The 23,935-nt window shown below is 40.0% G+C and overlaps 1 protein-coding gene across 1 annotated transcript in view; it reads left to right on the top strand.

Annotated features, from left to right (window-relative positions):
* Positions 1–4,592: 4,592 nt before the first annotated feature.
* The window catches only part of LOC141059916 (phosphatidylinositol 3,4,5-trisphosphate 5-phosphatase 2B-like), a 143,935-nt gene continuing 124,592 nt past the window's right edge, over positions 4,593–23,935 (top strand). The window contains exons 1-3 of the mRNA XM_073556120.1: positions 4,593–4,701; positions 8,025–8,182; positions 20,493–20,556. Of these exons, the coding sequence (XP_073412221.1) occupies positions 8,049–8,182; positions 20,493–20,556 (198 nt within the window). The 5' untranslated portion in view covers positions 4,593–4,701; positions 8,025–8,048. The remainder of the gene's footprint in view (positions 4,702–8,024; positions 8,183–20,492; positions 20,557–23,935) is intronic.

The following is a 23,935-nucleotide window of genomic DNA, read 5'->3' as shown; positions in this document are numbered from 1 at the left end:
ATTTCTTATTCTTTAGTCATTATTGCCTGGTCATTTAACACTACAATACTCCCAGAATCAGATGACTACAAGTATCCACGATTCCTACTGCATTAAAAATAATTGTCAAGGATATATACAGGAATGATTTGATCATAGACAGTTCTAGGAATTTAAGAATACTTCCTAATTCAATTTCTTTACAGGCCATTATCTCATAACGAAGGATATATGGTGTACAGTATAGCACAGAGTATGTATATACTGCTTTTTTGTATTCTTTCAGGTTCCAGATCTAAAATAAATGTGAAATAGGCTAGTACTTTATAGAGCATAGATTAAATGTAATGATCTTGGTACAAAAACAAAAAAAAAAATCACAATTTTAAGAACACTAGAGAGGGACAAAAAAGAACACCACTGAGGGGGTGGGTGTGCTCACCTGGTGGTGTTGTCTGAAGGCAAAACACCTCTTTAAGAGGGAATATCTGCTGCTGCTGCAATGTGCCTGGAGGAGATACCTTCTAGATGTGTATTTACCAGAATGGAGAGAATTACATTGGAAATGGGGAGTCTTGGTGCTTCATACGGGACCGGCGCCTTTCTCAAAGTCAAAAAAAACAAATGACGTGATTATCACCATTCTGGTAAGCCATCATTAGGAGCCATCATGGCGTTTAGCATAAGTAAAAGCTGTACAGTTCTTTGTGGGATGGGAAAGTATTGATGTTTTTTTTTTTAGCTTTTTAAGAACTTAAGAAATGACAAGGATGAAAAATAGTGGCTCCTCATAATTATCAAGTTTAGTTATTCACAACTAACCAACTAACACAACTGAAAATTTCTGTATATTGGACTTATTAAGGATGAAATGTATTGATAAAGAAAAGTATACTCAGAACAGTTGAAAGGAAAAGTCCAACCAGCATCAATAAAGATGGATGATATCCAACAAATAAGTGTGTGTCTCCAGACAAAGAGAAAGCTTTCATGTATAAAGCCCCTTCTCTACCACCCAGGTTTGTCAAGCGTCCATAAGTTCCAGAACGAAAAAAAAATAAGCATTTTTTCTGGTGCCCATAAAATTTTTTTTTTCTTATTATTATTTTTCTTATTATCATCTTTTTACGGTTTACAGTAAAGGCGACTCTAAAGTGATTAGATCTGTATATTGAGATATAGACATGTAGCAATAGTTAATTGTTCTTTATATTGTCCATTTTGTCTGTTAAACTTGTCAGAAGTCCATGATTTTTGAATATGTTGTCCAGAAAATTAAAAAAATAAGGTTAATTAATATGGAGCCACCATATAAGAAAGTGTGGACAATGAATACTGTACACTCACTGTTTAAGGATATTTACATCTATTCCTTATATTCCAGTGCAACATCTACAGAATACAAATTATTTAACAATTCTAATAAACACATACAAACCTATAGCTGATAACCCCGACCTTAAGTAAAAGCTATGTAGACATTTATGGGTAAATTTTAATGACAATTGCTATAGAATATGCTCTCCTTACCTGAAATTGGATTGTTAGTGTGTTATGTAGGTTACGGGATATTATCTGCTATTGATGTCCTACCTGACTTCTCTTTATATACTTCAGATTCACAATCTCTAAGAATGGGAGGGGTAATCTAAATCCTATTAGCGGACGAATCCCGCGAAGCAGTAGTAAGTCCTAACAGTAATGTATAAATACATTTGTGAAGAAGCTTAAGCTTCAGGGGATTACAAGATGAGGGGGGAGAAATACTACTTAACCTTTTGGCCTAGAGTTGAACATATTGGAATCAGCTATCAAGAATTATATAGTCACTTAAGCAGTGATGTGGAGGTTAGTGCACGTAGAACAGCACACCATCCATCTGCAAATCCCAACATGTGACAAAAGGTTGAGATTTGGGGCATTTCCGTTTAGTCTATTAGGTGGAGCTTTATAGATGAATCCCGGGTATGTATTTTACAATTCTTCTTATTGTTACATAAGATTACTATGTACGGTAACCTAAACACACTACCAGTATTATAATTAAAGGTCTAATTAAACTGATAGTGAAAAGGCTCGAATGTGGGAAGATTTTTTGGGATCAGGGTAAGAGTTACTGCTCTAACCGTAAAGAACCCTTTCCTATTTAGCTGCCGGAATCGCCTTTCTTCCACCCGTAATGAGTGCCCCCTGGACCTTAGTATGGTCTTTGGAAGTAATAAGTCATGTAGTACTGCCATTTTTTCAAAGTATTACAGGAGATGATTTTTGACATGACAACACCAGGCCACATATTGTTCATACTATAAGCAGCCTGCGTGGCCTAAACGTGCTACCAGTGACCTGCAGAGTTTGACTTGTCTCCCATAGTTGGTAATTGCTAAGGGAGATGCCAGCTGTGGATCTTGATGATTTGTATGCCCAAGCGTATTCAGTATGGAAGAACATTGCTCAGGCAGCCATTAATAACCTTATTGATAACGGGCAAACTGGGTAAGTGTGGGGATTTCTGCACATGGTGCTCATACTCTATATTGAATAAATTGAGATTTTTTGAAAGTTGCGTTTCCATTTTTTCAACATTTTCATACCATTAACATGTCTGTGAATCCTGTAATTTTCACAATACCATGACTTTCCTTTCTTGGTATTACCATGTCTTTGTTGAGAAGACTATTAAGTGCATAAAAACATGATTAATATATAACTAGTGTTTGCTTTCATTATACCAATAGAGAAGTGATTCCACCTAATCATGTCATAAATAAAAATCAAGCTGCCAGTTCTGATATTATATTTATTACCACTATAGTAGTAGATCTACAAATATTTCAATTCCCGAACATTCCCTAATAAACATTTAAATCTATTGTTAAAAATTATAAAGAATATTGCAAAAGGATTCCATCAATATTCAGAATGCTCTAAGTATAAGGAGATAGCAAGGAAATCTTAGGACTGTGGTGTAACGGATAGAAAGTCCATGTGTTTATGAATCTATGTATCATGGGGGAAATAAGTATTTGATACACTGCTGATTTTGCAAGTTTTCCCCCCCTACAAAGAATGGAGAGGTCTGTAATTTTTATTGTAAGTACGCTTCACCTGTGAGAGACAGAATCTAAAAATAAAAAAACAGAAAATCACATTATATGATTTTTACATAATTAAATTGCATTTTGTTATATGAAATAAGTATTGGATCACCTACCAACTAGCAAGAATTCTGGCTGTCAGACTTGTAAGTTTTTCTTTAAGAAGCCTCCTACTCTGTACTCATTACCTGTATTATTTGCACCTGTTTGAACTTGTTACCAGTATAAAAGACACCTGTGCACACACTCACACTTCAACCTCTCCACCATGGCTGGATCATATTGTATCATTTTTACATAATCAATTTGCATTTTACTGCATGAAATAAGTATTGGATACAATAGAAAAGTAGAACATAATATATGGTACAAATCTTGCATGGAGCCCCAGACTGAGGAAGATTGGCAGTCATCTTGTGTTTCCTCCATTTTCTAATAGTTGTTGCCTACTCACCAAGCTGCTTGCCTTTTGTCCTGTAGCCCCTCACAGCCTTGTGCAGCTCTACAATTTTCACCCTGGTGTCCTTAGACAACTCTTTGTTCTTGGCCATGGTGGAGAGGTTGGAGTGTGATTGAGTGTGTGGACAGGTGTCTTTTATACAGGTAAGGAGCTCAAACAGGTGCAATTAATACAGGTAATGAGTGCAGAGTAGGAGAGCTTCTTAAAGAAAATCTAACAGGTCTGAGAGCCAGAACGCTTGCTCTTGTTGGTTGACAGGTGATAAAATACTTTATTACGTAAATAATTATTTAAAAATCATACAATGTAATTTTCTGGTTTTTATTTTTAGATTCTGTCTTTCACAGGTGAAGTGTACCTACGATAAAAATTGCAGACCTCTCCATTCTTTGTAGAAGATTTTCAAAATCGGCAGTGTATCAGATACTTATTTTCCCCATTGTACTGTATGCTAATTAGGACTGAGTGGTCAAAGCTCCTATAATACTGGGGATTTTCCATTAACAGTGTGTATAGTAAAACTGTAAAGCAGGGTATATAAGGATGGGATAGACAGATGGGAACTGACCCGATCTAACACGCCAACGTGACAATTACATTCGCTACTGTCATTCTCATTCATTGGGAGTTGGTGCATTCCCCCCACCCAAGGACTATAGGACCAGGGATTGCTTCTTTACTTCTGTATGTTTGTTATCCTTTCATTGTATCTTTTGATATTTTGCATGATTCTTTGTATCTTACCACTAAGTAAACTGTATCTTTTCACTCAACTGTTTGTCAATCTCTTTATTCTCTAAAATCCTCGATTCCCCACTAAAAAAGTGGAAAGAAAGCCGCAAAAAAACTCATGAAGTCTCAAGTTGAGTTTTTCAGTGGAAACAGTGATACAGTGTACACTCTTTGTCTGCTGGGTTTGCTCTGTACCAGATTAGTCTATTTTTGTGCATCTTTGCCTTGCGTGTTATCACGTGTCATTAAGTAACTCCCTCATCTAAGAGCTATGTAACTGCATGGTGTTCATGCTTGAGCTAAAGCCACAGGTCTGTGGGTTATGAGACGCCTTATGGTTTCCTTCCGACTCAATCCTCCTTAATACCATGCTTTAACTGCAATACAAGCAGTGGAGTACATTTGCTTTACAGCTGTAATCCAATACTAGAACAGGTGAGCATTTTTCCTAACTTCCCCACATTACATTAGCTGCAGCCATTGATACACTGCAAACCAGTGATACATCTAACAGATTAATGTATCTACGTATATTATAATATATAACACATCTAACATTCATGTGTCTGATGTTACATAAGGAATTGAATGACGGCATTGGCCCCAGCTGTGGCAGTGCAATGTTTCATGCCTGCAAATACAAGAGGGCGAGAACTGCAAGCACTGAGATGTATCCCATAATTAGATAGCACTTACGTACGTACAGCTCTGGCAAAAATTAAGAGACCATTTCCAAATGTTCAGTTTGTCTGATTTTTCAATTTATAGGTATATTTTTGAGTAAAATGTAAATTGTTGTTTTAGTCTACAAGCGTCTGAAAAGGAGAAATGGTCAAAATTAAAAAAAACAAACAAAAAAACCCCCAGTGCTTTCAGACCTCAAATAATGCAAAGAAAACAAGTTCATAATCATTTAGAAACAACAATACTAATGTTTTAACTCAGGAAGAGTTCAGAAATCAACATTTTCTGGAGTAACCATGATTTTTAAAAATGGCTTTCATGCGTCTTGGCATGCTTGCCACCAGTCTTTCACACTGCTCCTGGTGCAAAAATGTAAGCAGTTCTTCTTTGTTTGATGGCTTGTGACTATCCATCTTCCTCTTGATTACATTCCAGAGGTTTTCAATGGGGTTCACGTCTGGAGAATGAGCTGCCCATGACAGGGTTTTGATGTGGTGGTCTCTTAATTTTTGCCAGAGCTGTATATACTATAGAGCGGCTCTTTATTATTTACTGGGATAGGTGGCTCATACTTATCAAAGTGTTTGGCAAAAAGTTTTATCACAGTTTATCAAAGTATTTATCAGAAAGTTTTATCGCAGTTTATAAAACTATCAGGCTATGTGCACACACTGCGGATTAACCTGCGTTTTTTTCCGTGCGGATCCGCAAGTAAAACCGCAGGTAAAGTGACCTGCGGTTTATCTGCGGATTTGCCTGCAGTTTTCCACTGCGGTTTGACACCTGGACAAGTGAACAGGTGCCAAACCGCTGCGGAATCCGCAGAAACAATTGCCATGCTGTGGATTATAAACCGCAGCAAAACCGCGCGGAAAAAAACCCAGCGTGGGCACTGCAGTTTGGAAATCACATTGGTTAACAGGGTACTGTACCATGTCTGCGGAACTGCTGCCGTTCCGCAGGACTAAAAACGCTGCGGAATCGCAGCAGAATCCGCAGCGTGTGCACATAGAGTTTTATCGCAGTTTACCAAACTATCACAACGTTTTAAAGTTTTATCGCAGTCTATCAAAATGTTTATCACAAAGTTTTATCGCAGTCTATCAAAATGTTTGTCAAAAAGTTTTCTTTTTCATAAGAGGGACACTTGGAACGTATTCATTTTACACTAATTACACATTAATCAGGCCAATGAGCCACTGACATAGTAATTAGCCATGAAACCTACCAATAGCAGCAGAAGAAAACTTTGATACCTGGATGTTTTATGTGTCCATTTCTTAAGGAATGTATTAAAAGTGTAACAAAAAAATAAATTCTCAAAACAGAGCAACATATACAAAGAAGTATAATAAAGATGTGATTTCAATAATTTCAGGTTGAAATAGTAACATTATTGAAGAAAGTGTTGTCATTTTCCCAAATTCATTTTATCTCCTTTACAAATATCGCCGCATAAAAATAAAGATAAACCAGAAGAGTAGTAATAATAAATATCCATATGGACATAAAACAAGATATATATTTATTATCTTTCATCCAGAGTGATATATTAGAGCAGGGTTACATGTGCTCAGGGACCATGTACGCTAACCTAACAGTAGAGGTATGTTCTCATTCTCATAAAGAAAAAATTGATTTTTTTTCTTGCAATAATTGCAAGTAAATGTGTAGCTGCATTAAAATAGAAGAAAATACAGCAGCTGCACACTGTTATAGAGAGACATGCTAAATCACTTTGAGGATGGTTCCTAGAATGAATACATCGTCTTCTTCCATGCTATACAAATAGCAGGGTGGTCAGTTTGAATTGCCTTTTCTAGATGTGAAGTTAAGTTATGTAATCTTGTATTTTTTCATATTATATTTACTAGCGCTTTACTTATAACTAGCAATGAAAATGAGTCAGTAAAAAATGAAGATTATTAGATATAGGAGTTTAGGGAATAACATTTCCCTATAGTCACTGCCAAGTCTTAGGGTCCCGTTTCACATAGCGACCCACCAGCAATCCCGACAATGATACGACCTGGTAAGGATCGCTGGTGCGTTGTCACACAGCAGCTATTCTGAATGATTCCAGCCTGCGTCCCTGAGTTCTGCATCGCCAACAAGGTCGCTCGTCAGGTCAAACACAGCGATGCATGCTGGCCAGCAGGACGCCTGATGATGAAAAAATGACCCAGGACATTTGAGCGATATCCAGCGGGGGGGCCGGTCGCCGCTATGTGTCACATGTAGCGAGATCGCAGGCGAGATCGCTGTTGCGTCACAAAATCGGTGACGTTTTAGGGATCTCGATAGCGATCCCGCTATGTGAGACGGGGGCTTTAGTAATCTACAATACAGTTAGTAAAAACTTCATTAAGGTCTGAAGGGCTAAATTCAAAGAATGTATGTTAGGTAAGGTTCAAGAATTCAAGGGGCCACCGTGTTTTAGATTTATTTATTTAATAACTTAATATGTTTCTCAGTCAGTATTCAATTTATGCCCCAAAATCCTAGCAGTAGATTTACTCACATCCTTTATTTTATGCCAACATTTCTCAATCAACCTTGAAAGCAGAGTGACACCTAATAAAATGTTTCACATGGAATTGACCCTCATATTATTTATGGACGTGTACAGATCAGGGTACGGTAATGTTTGTATTGCGGTTATCAACTAAACATCTATTCTATTGTAAGAAAGAGATCACATTGTACCAATAAACTAAAATGATCCTGACTTTATTAATTGGCTTGAAAATGTCATAAATTTAGATTCGCGACAATTGGTAATAATTCTAATAATTTTAGTGCTGTTGCTTGTCAAATTCTATGATCAGGGAAAACCTCTAAACAATTGTCTTTATAACTATTCGAAAGAAATGTACATTTAAGTATATATATATATATATATATATATATATGTATATACATTCTCAGGGTCTTCAAACCATAAGAAAAAAGCACATTTTATTAACTAAGTATACCTACCAGTAAGCCTGAATTTAGCCTTCATGTTCTGTCACATTTTGGAAACTGTTGTAACGTTATATAATGCTTTTACATTTCACTTTTCTATTTGAAAGCGTTTTATCGAGCCCATAAAGAGCATGTGTGACTGTTGGTACCATGCTGAATTAAGCCAAATGTATGCTGAGCAGTTGCTGAACCGTGATGGACGAGACGGCGCCTTTCTTGTGAGGCAGAGTGAATCTGTCAGTGGGGCATTTGCCATCTGCCTTATGTGAGTGATTACTTACAATGTTTTGTCCTTCTTTTATACTTCTTCTTCATGTTATAATACAGGAAATAAGGCTATCAGTTACCCGCCAATGCATTTACTGTATATCAGGGTGTAACTGCTCACAGACTCGGAGAACCTACTAATAAACCCAGATTCCGAGACAATAAAACAATCCATAAAGTTCAGCAAAAAACAGCCCTGATCACGATCACTTGCTGCTGTTACATATAGGGAATCCTGAATCCTTCTAAGCTCTATGTAGAAATAGGAAGTCAATTTTACCTGTATGAGTCATAAGTCACTGCAAAAGTCCCTGGTAGGAGGGAGGAGGAGCTGCTAGGTCAGGAGTTGAAGAGAGGCATTACTCATGCAGGGACAAGAGACTTCAGTTTTCTATGTAGAGCAGAGAAAAGAGAAGAATGAACTGTGCCAAAATGGATAACACTATGCAGTATGATGGCCACAATAGAATCATTATAACTATATTGGGGCCAAAACGGGAGACATAATACTGTATAAGGGCAACATTGGAGCCAGAATAGGTGGGCATTATTACTTTATGGGGTGCATTATAGTTGTATGAGGTTCACAGTGGGGGACATTATACTGTCTTGGGGGTCATCACCCTGGTTGCTGCCCTAGTAGTTGTCTCCTGTGTCAGTATGAAGCTTTGAATATTATACCACTTAATGCGGAGGCTGAGATTCATTATATTATGAATATGCAGGACATGCTTACATTACTGTTTGCATGTGAGGGGCTTATTTTAAGCCCCAGACTATTAATATAATAAACCCCCTAATACCACCACTTACCTCTCAGGCAATAACTATGGCATGAGCAGCATTTAATAATCTCATTATATTCAGGCGTTTATTTTTATGAGATTACTAAATACAGTGCAGCTATGCCACAATTATGGTCTGGAGGGGACTAAGAGCAAATGATAACCAATGATTATTTATTGCATATCATGGGTTCTTTCTTACTTATCCCCCCAAAACAGTAACTATGATGTGAAGTAAATATTCATACCCCACAGTCTTTTAGCTTTTTAACTCAGAAACTAGCTGATTTGCAGTGTTAAATGTTCTGTACACTTAAACTGTTATTATTCTCAACAGCTAATGCCTTGCTTTACAAAGGGCAATGTGTTGCCGAGAATGATAATTTTTAAGCCAGCCTAAAAATTATTTTATCCTGATGAATGATGACTGGCATCCTTTTCACACTGCGCGATTATCGGGAAACTCACAATGATGGATGATTACTGCATGTTATCATGGTTACTGACTGGGGCAATAACAGTGAGGGGCAGTGGGAATGGCGAATGGCATATGTTGGATGATAACTGCAAATTATTGTTAATATGGTAATACCGGGATAAGAGCTATGGATGGTTATTGCTGTAATTGCAGTGATTATAATCAGGAGGAAATATGATGATTACTGCAATGTTTATGTGATTACATATGTGGATTATTCACTATTGCCTGCTGATGTATTTATGTGTAATTTTTTCATTATTGGGTGCTTATGCAGCTCTGGCAATAGTTAAGAGACCACCACATCAAAACCAGTCACAGGCAGCCCATTTTCCAGACCTGAACCCCATTGAAAACCTCTGGAATGTAATCTAGAGGAAGATGGATAGTCACAAGCCATCAAACAAAGAAGAACTGCTTACATTTTTGTACCAGGAGTGACATAAGGTCACCCAAAAGCAGTGTGAAAGACTGGTGGCAAGCATTAAAAATCATGGTTATTCCACAAAATATTGATTTCTGAACTCTTCCTGAGTTAAAACATTAGTATCGTTGCTTCTAAATGATTATGAACTTGTTTTCTTTGCATTATTTGAGGTCTGAAAGCACTGGGGTTGTTTTAAATTTTGACCATTTCTCCTTTTCAGAAAAAAAAAACAAAAACAAAATGTATTGCTTAGAAATTCGGAGACATGTTGTCAGAAGTTTGTAGACTTAAAGAACAATTTACATTTTACTCAAATATACCTATAAAGAGAAAAATCAGACAAACTGAACATTTGGAAGTGGTCTCTTAATTTTTGCCAAAGCTGTATATACGTACTGTATGTATTGTATGTATATGGTTTCTTGATTGCTGATTTATTTATGTATACAGTTTATTTATTCCTAAGTGCTGTTATATACAGTGGGGAAAAAAAGTATTTAGTCAGTCAGCAATAGTGCAAGTTCCACCACTTAAAAAGATGAGAGGCGTCTGTAATTTACATCATAGGTAGACCTCAACTATGGGAGACAAACTGAGAGAAAAAAATCCAGAAAATCACATTGTCTGTTTTTTTTTCATTTTATTTGCATATTATGGTGGAAAATAAGTATTTGGTCAGAAACAAAATTTCATCTCAATACTTTGTGATATATCCTTTGTTGGCAATGACAGAGGTCAAACGTTTTCTGTAAGTCTTCACAAGGTTGCCACACACTGTTGTTGGTATGTTGGCCCATTCCTCCATGCAGATCTCCTCTAGAGCATTGATGCTTTTGGCTTTTGGCTTGGCAACACGGACTTTCAACTCCCTCCAAAGGTTTTCTATAGGGTTGAGATCTGGAGACTGGCTAGGCCACTCCAGGACCTTGAAATGCTTCTTACGAAGCCACTCCTTCGTTGCCCTGGCGGTGTGCTTTGGATCATTGTCATGTTGAAAGACCCAGCCACGTTTCATCTTCAATGCCCTTGCTGATGGAAGGAGGTTTGCACTCAAAATCTCACGAAACATGGCCCCATTCATTCTTTCATGTACCCGGATCAGTCATCCTGGCCCCTTTGCAGAGAAACAGCCCCAAAGCATGATGTTTCCACCACCATGCTTTACAGTAGGTATGGTGTTTGATGGATGCAACTCAGTATTCTTTTTCCTTCAAACACGACAAGTTGTGTTTCTACCAAACAGTTCCAGTTTGGTTTCATCAGACCATAGGACATTCTCCCAAAACTCCTCTGGATCATCCAAATGCTCTCTAGCAAACTTCAGACGGGCCCGGACATGTACAGGCTTAAGCAGTGGGACACGTCTGGCACTGCAGGATCTGAGTCCATGGTGGCGTAGTGTGTTACTTATGGTAGGCCTTGTTACATTGGTCCCAGCTCTCTGCAGTTCATTCACTAGGTCCCCCCGCGTGGTTCTGGGATTTTTGCTCACCGTTCTTGTGATCATTCTGACCCCACGGGGTGGGATTTTGCGTGGAGCACCAGATCGAGGGAGATTATCAGTGGTCTTGTATGTCTTCCATTTTCTAATTATTGCTCCCACAGTTGATTTCTTCACTCCAAGCTGGTTGGCTATTGCAGATTCAGTCTTCCCAGCCTGGTGCAGGGCTACAATTTTGTTTCTGGTGTCCTTTGACAGCTCTTTGGTCTTCACCATAGTGGAGTTTGGAGTCAGACTGTTTGAGGGTGTGCACAGGTGTCTTTTTATACTGATAACAAGTTTAAACAGGTGCCATTACCACAGGTAATGAGTGGAGGAAAGAGGAGACTCTTAAAGAAGAAGTTACAGGTCTGTGAGAGCCAGAAATCTTGATTGCTTGTTTCTGACCAAATACTTATTTTCCACCATAATATGCAAATAAAATGAAAAAAAAACAGACAATGTGATTTTCTGGATTTTTTTTTCTCAGTTTGTCTCCCATAGGTGAGGTCTACCTATGATGTAAATTACAGACGCCTCTCATCTTTTTAAGTGGTGGAACTTGCACTATTGCTGACTGACTAAATACTTTTTTTCCCCACTGTACTTACAATAGCACATAGTATTACATGTCATATATAAGTGCATACATTATATATTTATCTTACACTTTTCATTTTACTAAATAGCAGTGTGAACAGCATGCTAGTTGCTTCCATCAGTGTCCATCTTGTTGCCATACATCTATTCTGCCTCCAACTTAAACATATTCTCAAGTACTTAAAGTATTAACCGTAAACATGAATTAACTCTTGGCTGGTCAGGCTTAACTTCCATGTCTTTCCTCAGTGTTTCTTAGTTTTCTTTAAAGGGAATGTGTCAGAAGGATTTCTACCACCCCCCCTAAACTATTATGTAGCTCTTTCAAATATTCGTGTGACAATATCTTTACATGGCCAGTTTATTTCACTGCTACTGAGAAATAAGCATTTGAATTCATATGCAAATGAGGCTGAAGTGCTATTTATAGGTCTGAAACCTCTGGCACTCCAGCTCTATTCCCAGACAGGTGCTGCTTCCTCCTGCTTGACTAATGACTCCTTTGTCTGATGACATACAGCCTAGGGGCTGTCAGTCATAAAGTAGGAGGCAGCTCTGGGCGAAGAATAGAGCTGGAATGACAGAGGCTTCAGATCTACCATAGCCATTTGCATATCAATTGAAGGACTGCTTTATGAGTAATGGAGGAATAGACCGGCCATGTAAAAAGGTATTACTGGACTTGTCTTTGAAAGAACTTCATGCGTATATAAATAGTTTGGGGTGTGAAACCCTGCAGATACATTTCCTTTAATTTGCCCCTTGTTTATTGCATTGCTGTTCTGTTGGTGGTGTCCCACTTTGTGGTAATTGCAAAATGAAACTTTCGCATGTTTTAAAAGAGGTCTCTGTTTTTCTTTGTGCAACGATGAATGAATTTTAGAAGCAATGACAATTTACCCAAGATCATTTTAGCCCCTTAATGACCGGAGCTTTTTTCATTTTTGCGTTTTCTTTTTTCGCTCCCCTTCTTTCCAGAGCCATAACTTTTTTTTATTTTTCTGTCAATATGGCCATGTGAGGGCTTATTTTTTGCGGGACGAGTTGTACTTTTCAGCGATACCATTGGTTTTACCAAGTCGTGTAACAGAAAACGGGAAAAAATTCCAAAAAAGTGCAATCCCACACTTGTTTGGCTTTTTTGCTAGGTTCACTAAATGCTAAAACTGACCTGCCATTATGATTCTCCAGGTCATTACGAGTTCATAGACATCAAACATGTCTAGGTTCTTTATCTAAGTGGTGAAAAAAATTCCAAAGTTTACTAAAAAAAAAAAAGAATTGTGCTATTTTCCAAGACCCGTAGCGTCTCCATTTTTCGTGATCTGTGGTTGGGAGAGGGCTTATTTTTTGCATGCCGAGCAGACGTTTTTAAAGATACCACTTTTGTGCGGATACATTCTTTTGATCGCGGCGACCAAAAAAACGTAATTCTGGTGTTTTGATTTTTTCTCGCTTCGCCGTTTAGCAATCGGGTTAATCCTTTTTTTTGATAGATTGGGAGATGCTGAAAGCGGCGATACCAAATATGTGTAGGTTTGATTTTTTTTAATTGTTTTATTTTGATTGGGGCGAACGGGGGGAGATTTGAACTTTTATGTTTTTTTTAATTTTTTAATATTTTTAAACACTTTTTTTTTTACTTTTGACATGCTTCAATAGCCTCTATGGGAGGCTACAAGCATCCACTACTCATTCGGCTTTGCTACATAGAAGTGATGCACAGATCGTCGCTATGTAGCTGAATTACAGCATTGCTATGAGCGCCGACCAAAGAGTGGCACTCATAGCAATCCATCATCAACAACCATAGAGGTCTCTAGGAGACCTCTGGTTGTGATGGCAATGCATCACTGACCCCCGATCATGTGACGGGGGTCAGCGATGCGAGTATTTGCGGCCCGGCGGCCAGAAGCGCTTGTTAAATGCCGCTGTCAGCGTTTGACAGCGGCATTTAATTGGTTAATGGGCGCGGGCGGAATGCGATTCAGCTTGCGCCTATTGCGGGCACATGTCAGCTCACCTCAAAGCTGGAAATACTGCCAGCTGACAAACTATTCCGTCAGCTGGCAGTAAGGGATTAACCCCTTGACGACCTTGTGATTTTTCACTTTGCTCCCCTTCTTCCTAGAGCCATAGCTTTTTATTTTTCTATCAACATACCTGTATGAGTGCTTGTGTTTTGCGGTACACGTTGTTCTTTTTAATGACACAATTGATTTGACTGTATACAGTACCGGAAAAAGATCACGTGATAGGGGCGCCGATGGGTGGGAGTTGTGGTGCGCTTCCGCCCGGCGAGTGTTAAATGTCACTGTCAGTGTGTAAAAGGCTGGGTCGTGGAACCACTGTGCCAAAGCCCAAGTAAGACCTGGAGGGGCGTGACTAGGAGTATTACCCAATCCGACCACAGACACGCAGCAGCTAACGACACCACAGTCCGTGGAGAGACAAGGGAGGTGATCCAGGTGCTACTTCAGGCCTGACCTTGTGTAGATGGCAGCTGACACCTAGGAGTGGATAGCTGGAATGGCCTGGGGAAATTCCCAACAGATGCAGACAGGCAGAGAAGATGACAGGAACCGCAGGTGCAGACAGGACAGTCTAACGGACAGATTAGCACTGATGAGTACAGTTGGCTCGGCTGCCGTTGAGGTGAGCACTCGCAGGTGCAGCTGGTTCTGCTGCTATTGAGTTGAGCACTGGCAGGTGCAGCTGGCTCTGCTGCCATTGAGGTGAGCACTGGCGGGTGCAGCTGGCTCTGCTGTTGTTGAAGTGAGCACTGGCGGGTGCAGTGGCATTACTGCCACTGAGGTGAGTACTGGTGGATGCAGCTGGCTCTGCAGCTGCTGAGGTGAGCACAGGTGGGTGCAGCTGGCTCTGCTGCTGCTGAGGTGAGTGCTGACAAGGGCAGCTGTCTCTGCTGCCATTACATGTAAAGCTCCATGGAATAAATGGCGCTATAACAATAAATAATAATAAATAATAATAATAATTGAGGTGTGCACTGGCAGGTGCAAAAGACTCGGATACAAGTACAGGGACCTGATAATTGACAAGTGTGTTAGAAACAAACTCACAACATTGCACAGGTACCTCCATGGTGGAGGAGGTGGTTTAAATAGTAAGTGACCTCCAGCTATTGGCTGGGGACACTATAGAGGAACGCGCGTGGCCCCTTTAAGAAAGAGGAAGTGTACGTACGTGGGCTCTAAGCACAGTGCCTGAAGATCTGCTAGGAGTTCACACACCCCGGACAGCAGCAGACCCGGATGGAGCAGGACAGTAGCCTTGGAGGTGAGTACGCTGATGTTTTTGCAGAATGGGAGGGACTGCAGGCAGAGATGCAGATGCTACACAGTGATTAAGTGATTCAGTGATGTTAACAGAGTGAGTGGATCTCATTAGTTGTCATATGTGGCGCCCCTGAGGCTCAGTCACCACAGAGGTACTGCACCTCCTCCTGAGGTGTGGTGCCCCACCATCCAGGTAAGTTGGAGGCTCCTGACCACGCTCCAACACTCACGCCCCACACAACAGAGTAGTTCAGCAAAGCCACATTGCGGCTCTTTGCTTGGAGAGTAGCAGAGCACCTTTGGTGGTTCCCTGCTTGGAACACGAAACGTGCTGGGAGGTGAGTAGAGTTGAGAATACATAAAAGAGCGGGAAAGTTTAGAATTACAGGTCAGTCTGGGAGAGGAAGCCACTCAGAGAGGAGTGGGGAAAGAAGATCCCTGGAAGAGGGATGGAGGAAGGAGGTGCTGCAGCAGACCTGAGTGACCCGGGTCTGCTGGCACGGGAAAGGAAAGAAGGTGAAAGACATTGAACTGATACCTGATCTTCCATAGGAGAGAGAGATTAGTACGGAACGAAGGAGTAAAAGGGAACAGAGAGGACGTGGGTTAGAGGAAGAACCCTGCCTAGAAGTTCTAAGCGCAAGGCCGGGGCCCGGTCCCCGAGGTTGTATGGACACTATTGGTTCTACAGCAGACACTGGTGGAGTAGTGGGCTGTAAATGCACTACTTCCATCTAAGACTTGGGGGCACAACAGCAACTTGGATAGTGAGCCGGGACTCAGGAATAGGGAGTCCCCGAAGCAGGCTACAGCTGTCTGCCGTACAAGTAGAGTTCTTGGGAACAACTGTCAGGAGGGACTCCAGTGTAACTCAGTACTGGGAGTACTTCACACTTAAAGGCGCTATAGAGGAGACGTTCAGAAAGGCACATGTTGGCGGAGCGTTGGAAGGGAGCATTCCATCTTGCCTGGAGGTTGACTGAGTCCCTGACCCGGAGGACACGGCACAGAGGCAGGCACCTGTGTGTACTACAGACTGTGAGTAAAGCTTTGGAACTGCAAGCCCTGGTGTCCTCCATTCATTCTTGCGCCAACACATCCAGCCCCGCCACACCTGGGTACCGGCTTCTACACCGCTTGTGCCTCTCCTCTGCCCCCACATCTACACTGCCCTGGGGCTACAGCTCCACCTGTGGGGAGCTTCACCATTTTGGCTGCCACACACCACCAGCCCCAGAGGGTCTGCATGCAGCGTCGGCCTAACATCTCACTTGCCGATCACCACAGGTGGCGTCACGAACTATTCATTCAAACCATTACATTCCCCCATTACTTGGGCGCCCAGGGCCACGGACCGGGTCCCCGCTGCTGTGACACATCCCGCTGATACCGGCCCGGTACCGAGTACCCCACAGCCCTGGGAGGGCTACCCACATGCATGGGTAAAGATGCGGGCTCCGACCCTAAGGCAAGGACACAACCTTTGACGTACCTATACGTCAAAGGTCATGAAGGGGTAAAATTGGGCACTTGAACCTGTAAGCTTGCATTAAGAACAAGGAAGAGAGATCCAGAACTCTTCTGAGAATAAAAGTTTTACGGTTTTATTGTCTACAAACTACATTCCAGCTCACACCAGCAAGAGATTCTTCTGAAGGCAGTTACATCAGGATCTAAATACCCAATAATTGCCCATAGTGGGTCTTCGTGAGCAACACTGAGAGGATGAGTTGTACTAATAACTTTGGGTTGCTTGGCAGGTGCACTAATATATATTTATGTGTATGGTTTCTTCTCTGCTATTTATTTGTGTGTACAGATTACTCATTGCTGGATGCAGGTATATTGTTACATGTGCGGTTTCCTCATTCTGATATGTAATTGTATTTATGGTCTATTAATTACTGGATACTTTTTTGGATGGGGAGAGGGGGATGGGATACCTTTTCAATTCTCCCTTCAGGCAGCAGAAAAGCTAGAATTGGCCCTGATTACAACAAACCAATGTTTTTGTGCATTATACTTTTTCGATTTGATCCTTATGTGTGGTGTGAATAGGTATAATCTGGGGCAACAGTACACGATGTAATATCTTCATTACACACATATTTTCACGCTAGTCACTACTCACAGACTGCTCGTGTGGCCAGTGGTCCAGAAGTCCAGGGTCAAAAGCCAGGAAGGTACGTCAAAGGCAAAGGAATAAGACAAATGGATAGTCAGCGGCAAACTCTGGGGTCTGATAACTAAGGTCAGAATCCATCAAAGACAAAAGGGTAGTCAAAAGGCAAATCCAAGGTCCGACAACAAAAGATCAGAATATCAGAATGCAGAGCATAAAGCTTTAATTGCTTGCTTTTATGAGTTGAGATAGAAATAATTAGATATGGTATACCATTGGTTACATAGTCACCTGGAGTGATGACCACCTATATAAGTCTATGAAAACCATAGGAGCTGCAATCCCTGAGGAAGAAGGACGACTCCTTCGAAACGCATAGGTTACCCTTATCCGTGGACTGTTCCGTAGTGGGTGATGTCACACCGTCTGAGGTGGATTGCTTCATTAGAACTGTTGTTAATCTAGTACGGTGCTGTCAGCCAGAGTACTGCAACAGAGCAATGTCATCTGCTGGTGTAGGTCCACTGTGTTTTATCAAGACCAAAGTCAGCGCGGCCATCTACCAGGTAATTTTAGAGCATTTCATGCTTCTCTCTGCCGATAAGCTTTTTAGAAATTGAAATTTCACTCTCCAGCAGGACTTGGCTCCTGTCCACACTGCCAAAAGTATCAATACCTGGTTTATAAACAACAGCATCACTGTGCTTGTTTGGCCAGCAAACTTGCCTGATCTAAACCCCATAGAGAATCTATGGGATATTGTCAAGGGGAAAATGAGAGACACCAGACCCAACAGTGCAGATGAGCTGAAGGCTGCTATCAAAGCAACCTGGGCTTCCATAACACCTCAGCAGTGCCACAGGCTGATCACCTCCATACCATGCCGCATTGATGCAGTAATTGATGCCAAAGGAGCCCCGACCAAATATTGAATACATTTATCGAACATACATTTCAGGAGGCCATTTTGGAATTTAAAATAACATTTCAAGCTCGTGTTATAAAGTATTCTAATTTACTGAAATAATAACTTTTGGGTTTTTGGGATTATGTAAGCCATAATCATCAACATTAACAGAAATAAACACATGAAATAGATCACTCTGTTTGTAATGACTCTATCTAATATATGAGTTTCACTTTTTGTATTGAAGAACTGAAATTAATTAACTTTTTGATGATATTCTAATTTTGTGAGATGCGCCTGTACTAACAAAATAAAACAAATTTAGATTTTTAGGAGCAAAACAGTAACAATGCAGTGACATGAGAAGAATCTGCATAACTAATGATATCCTAAATACACTGCTCAAAAAATTAAAGGGAACACTTAAACAACAGAATATAACTCCAAGTAAATCAAACTTCTGTGAAATAAAACTGTCCACTTAGGAAGCAACATTGATTGATAATCAATTTCACATGCTGTTGTGCAAATGGAATAGACAAAAGATGGAAATTATTGGCAATTATCAAGACACCTTCAATAAAGGAATAAAAATCCAGAAAAAGGGTTAAATAAATAAAATTTACCACTAAAAAGGTATACTCCAAATAAGGCTATATACACGAAAAAAGAAAAGAAGTACAAAATACCCATATGAAATATAACAAATTTATTAATTCATCACAAAAGACATATTATCCAAAATTGAAAAATATTTAAAAATATTACATAAAAAGGAAAATCAAAGTGAAGAACACATGACAAAAGGTCTGGCACATTTACAGAAATGTATGGACATGGGTTTCAAAGACCATGAAAAAATATCATAATGATATAATATACTATATATTTATACATTATAACACTATCATAGTGCCAGAAAATCACAAAATGGCTATAGGTATAGCAGAATCAAATAAAACCATATCACCATAAATATGGCCCCATAAACATCCTAAAGTTTCCAAAAGAACAAGTCCAGCACTAAATAGAGTCTCACCCAAATCGGTCCAAATAAGCAGTCAGAACTGAAGTTGGATCAGCTTGTAATTTGATTTTCCACTTTGATTTTGAGTATCATTCCAAATCCAGACCTCCATGGGATATTCAAACTTCAGACAGAAAGGCCCACAAACAAACAGCAACTGAAAACCACCGCAGTGTAGGCCTGGCAGAGCATCAAAAAGGAGGAAACACAGCATCTGGTGATGTCCATGAGTTCAAGACTTCAGGCAGTCATTGTCAACAAAGGGTTTTCAACCAAGTACTAGAAATGAACATTTTATTTACAATTATTTAATCTGTCCAATTACTTTTGGTCCCTTTAAAAACAGGGTGGCACATGTTAAGGGGCTGAAACTCCTAAACCCTTCATCCAATTTTAATGTGGATGCTCTCAAATGAAAGCTGAAAGTCTGAACTTCAACTGCATCTGAATTGTTTTGTTTAAAATTCATTGTGGTAATGTCTAGAACCAAAATTAGAAAAATGTTGCCTCTGTCCAAATATATATGGAGCTAACTGTACGTGTTAATAAGGGTATGTCTCCACATTGAGTATTGGCAGCGCTCCGCCCAAAGAGCTGCAGGCTTTTGTATGCGTGGTGATTCCACATGCGTTCATTGAACACATGCGGAATCACCACATCCTATACATAGACTGTGTAATTTATCTTGCGGAGACGCACAGACATGCTGCGGTCTATAAAGACGCACCTGATGTGTGTATACGCATGTCTGCCCCCTGCGTCTTTGAATGCATTGTGGAGATGGGATTTCATAAAATCCCCTCCATTATGCTGTAACATCTGCACGCTGCGGATTGGATGCTGCGGTTGTACGCAGCGTCCAATCCGTAGCGTTTCCTGACCATGGAAACATACCCTAATTGTTGGAAATACTTTCAAGTGCTCATAGTGCTCATTTTTAACTGTTTTATTTGTTGAATTGGAAGCAAACCTCAGTAGATGACTTGTCGCTTTTTGCAGCAAATGTGCACACTAGAAGGTGGTAGTGCCGGTATTGCTCTATTGTAATAATTTGGATATTAATCAAACATGTTTGTTTTGTTAGCTTTTCTTTTTAATTTATAAGGATTTATCATGTTATAGTTACTGCATTAAGTTGCAAAAATGGTTACAAAGAAAATGTTTTACTTTTTTTGTTTACCATAAGGTACCTTCAGCAAGTGCACACCTATCGTGTCTTACCAGATGAGAATGGATTACTCTCAGTTCAGGTGCGTGTGTACTAAACAAAGCATACTGTATGTACATGTTTATTAAAATGTGTATATTTCATTTCCACATGTACTCTGATCCACTCAGGTTGCTATTGCCCCCCAAACACTATAATCCACAGTGAGTTCCTCCCTTCCATTCCAAATTGTTTCAATTATGATCAAAATCATGTGATGCTGTCATCATCAAGAGATGTTTAACTATTGTACAGTCGTGGCTAAAAGTTTTGATGCCGACACAAATTACGGTTTTCATAAAGTTTACTGCTCCATTTATTTATAGTGGAAATTTGCTTTAACCCTAGACTTTTATTAAAATTGCAAGAACATAAGAAACCTCCCCGTCAGGGAATTGAACCCCGGTGTCCCGCGTGACAGGCGGGGATACTCACCACTCTACTAACGAGGATTGAATTTATAGTGGAAATGTGCTTTAACCCTAGACTTTTATTAAAATTGATCATGTTAGTTATAAAACATTGCAAAGTTATTTCCTGCTATGAAAGCAAATTAACTTAATAACTAAAAAATTTGACTAAATTCTAGTCATGTTACAAAATGACTGACTTACATTATTTCAGTGTTCTTTTCGGTAGCTCAGGATAAAGCGTTAACAAAGACAAGACAGTCATGCTGAATGATTGATGAAAGCTAACCGGTTGCTTTAAAAGGAGGGTACTGCTTGAAATAATTTTTCTGTTAAACATGGTTACCTTCGATGAAACCTTTGCAGTAATTATTGCTTTGCATAAAAAGGTTTTACAGGCAAGGACATTGCTTTTTGTAATTTTGCACCTTCATTTAAGCAATTATCGGATTATTAAGACCTTCAAAAAGAGGGGTTGAATTGCTTTCAAGAAGGCTTCCAAGAAATTCTAGCAACTGCCAGGACCATCTACTAAGGAGGATTCAGCTGCGGGATTGTTTCAACACAAGTGCAGTGCTTGCTCAAGAATGGCAGTTAGCAGGGGTCTGTGTATCTGCATGCACAGTAAGGTGAAGAATTTTAGAGGTTGCCCTGATGTCAACAAGAGCAGCAAAAACCACTTCCCTTCAAGAATAACGTCCAAGAAACAAACATTCTACGGGAAATATACAGGGATTGGAGAGGACTGTGGTAAAGTTATTTTTTCTTTGATGAAGTCCCTTCTGTTTTTTTGAGAAATTTAGAAGACTGACTGTCTCGAAAAGAAAAAGTGAGCACCACCATAAGTCCTGTGTCATGTCTGCAGTAAATCATCCTGAGACCAGTCATGTGTGGGGTTGCTTTTCATCCATGGAGTCGTCTCACTCACAATTTTGCCTAAGAATACTGCAATGCATAAAAAATGGTGACTAAACATCTCCCAAGAGCAACTTCTCCCATAAAGGAGCAATTTAGTATTGAACAATGCTTTTTTCAACATGATGGAGCGCCATGCCACAAGGAAAAATTTTAAGTGGCTTGATGAACCAAACATTGAAATTTTGGGTCAGAAAATTGCTCAGTATAATCTTCAGATCTCATTGCCATTGAGATCCTTCGGTCAATCCATAAAAAACAGGTGGACAAACAAAACACAAACATTTTGATAAACTCTAAGCGCTGATTAGACAAGAATGGGCTGTCATCAGTCAGAATTCTGCCCAAAAGCTGATATCCAGCAAATATGGAATTGCAAAGATCTTGAAAAATAAGGATCAACATTGTAAATATAAAGTCTTTCCATAAACTTGATGTATTTGTCAATAAAAGTGTGAAAACTTATGAAATTTGATAATAGTACTTCAGGAACCAAAGAAAAATCTGACTAAATATTTAAAACACTAATGCAGCTATATGTGTGAAAAAAACAAAACTTGAGTCAGTGTGAATACTTTGGCCACAAGTATATAAGAAAAATACAATGCTTATCTTTGTATAATTGATGTAACCCTCCACATTTTCTTTCTGCCTCACATTATTTTCTGCATACTCTTCATGATTTGGTTTCCTTTCATAGCCACAGAAATTAGAGGTGTTACAGCTTAAAGCAAATTTTATTACCCAACAGTATGTGTCAACCAAATCCCACATGTCAGAAATGAATAATTTGTATTTAATGTCAAAAGAAAGAAATCTGGGGGAGTACAAGTATTTGGTTGTTGTAGACATAATTTGCTAGAATTCTCAAAGAGTTTTTATAATGAAAAGGCAATTTTCACAAGGAAGGACATTTTAGCTTTAGACACTTAATACTGTATATTGCAATCAGGTTAGTAAGTAATCTGGTCCTAACCATAGTGCAGACTTGCACTGGCCCACAGGAAAACAGGAGAATCCTCCGGTGGGCCCCTCTGCAAGAGAGGGCCACCACCATCTTACATGAGCAGTACTTGGATAACATACTTGGAATCACTATATACAGACAAAAGTAGCAGTTCACTGTTATACACATTTGTGATAATGTCACATTTGCATGTAGCTGAAAAATGGGACCCGGGACTTGGTTACTGGTGGGCCCTTGTCACCCCAGTCCGACACAGCCATAGTGCCTATCACCGCTACAAAGTATTAATCTTATGATGTAGGTACACAACATGTCTGGCTTTTTCATATTCACCATTGTGGTGTAGTGACCACTGTGTCCGCTATGTGGCGCTGTGTGGATGTCCCAGGAGAGAGGATGAGTGGCAGAATACTGAATGACCGTTATGTATCTCAAGGTGGGTGGCCTTGGGATGGAGACTTGTGTGTGTGTTGATCAGCAGTGATACTGCTGAGGTGCTGTTTCAATGTGTTTGGAAAGTCTCCAGGTAACTGGTGAGATGGGCGGAACCAGTTACCTACAAACTCACCCAGGGGGTGTGTTTAAGAACGCTATTCTAAAGTGTGTATGAGTGGTTGAAGGACCTGTGATGAGGTCATAGCCATGTGACCCAGTGGGCATGGCTACGGACCATATAAGGTGGCCAGGGTAGGTCACATGGAGTGAATTCTGGGACCTGGTTGGTCTGTTTTGGAAGGTCCCGTCTGAGAGAGATGGGGCTGTCTTCCTGACAGCAAGTGAACGCTGTGTTTAACGGCTGCACATGCCTGATAGTTCCCTGGAGGGAATGAATGTCTGGAGTATGGAGAAGTAGTCATGAGGTAAACCCTGAGAGGGGATATAACTGTGAGGCTAAGAGAGCCTGTGTGCTGGACATTACACAATCTGTACCACTACAGGATAAACAGAGTGAAGCTCTGTCATGGACGCTATGCTGTTTTGATGAACTTTATGTTGCTGGTCATGGTTTATGATGCCTAAATAAACCGCTTGGACTGTGATTGTTTTATGGAAAACCTGTGCCGAATGTGATTTATTGGCTGCCAAGCAAGTATCCCTTACCCGAATGACAGCGCTACCTTACACCATAT

Source organism: Dendrobates tinctorius, unplaced genomic scaffold (assembly GCF_039654945.1).
Source record: "Dendrobates tinctorius isolate UK_male_01 unplaced genomic scaffold, ASM3965494v1 ptg000231l, whole genome shotgun sequence".
NCBI classification, from domain to species: Eukaryota; Metazoa; Chordata; class Amphibia; order Anura; family Dendrobatidae; genus Dendrobates; species Dendrobates tinctorius.
Note: the sequence above shows the minus strand (reverse complement) of the source record. Positions and strands in the feature narration are given on the sequence as shown.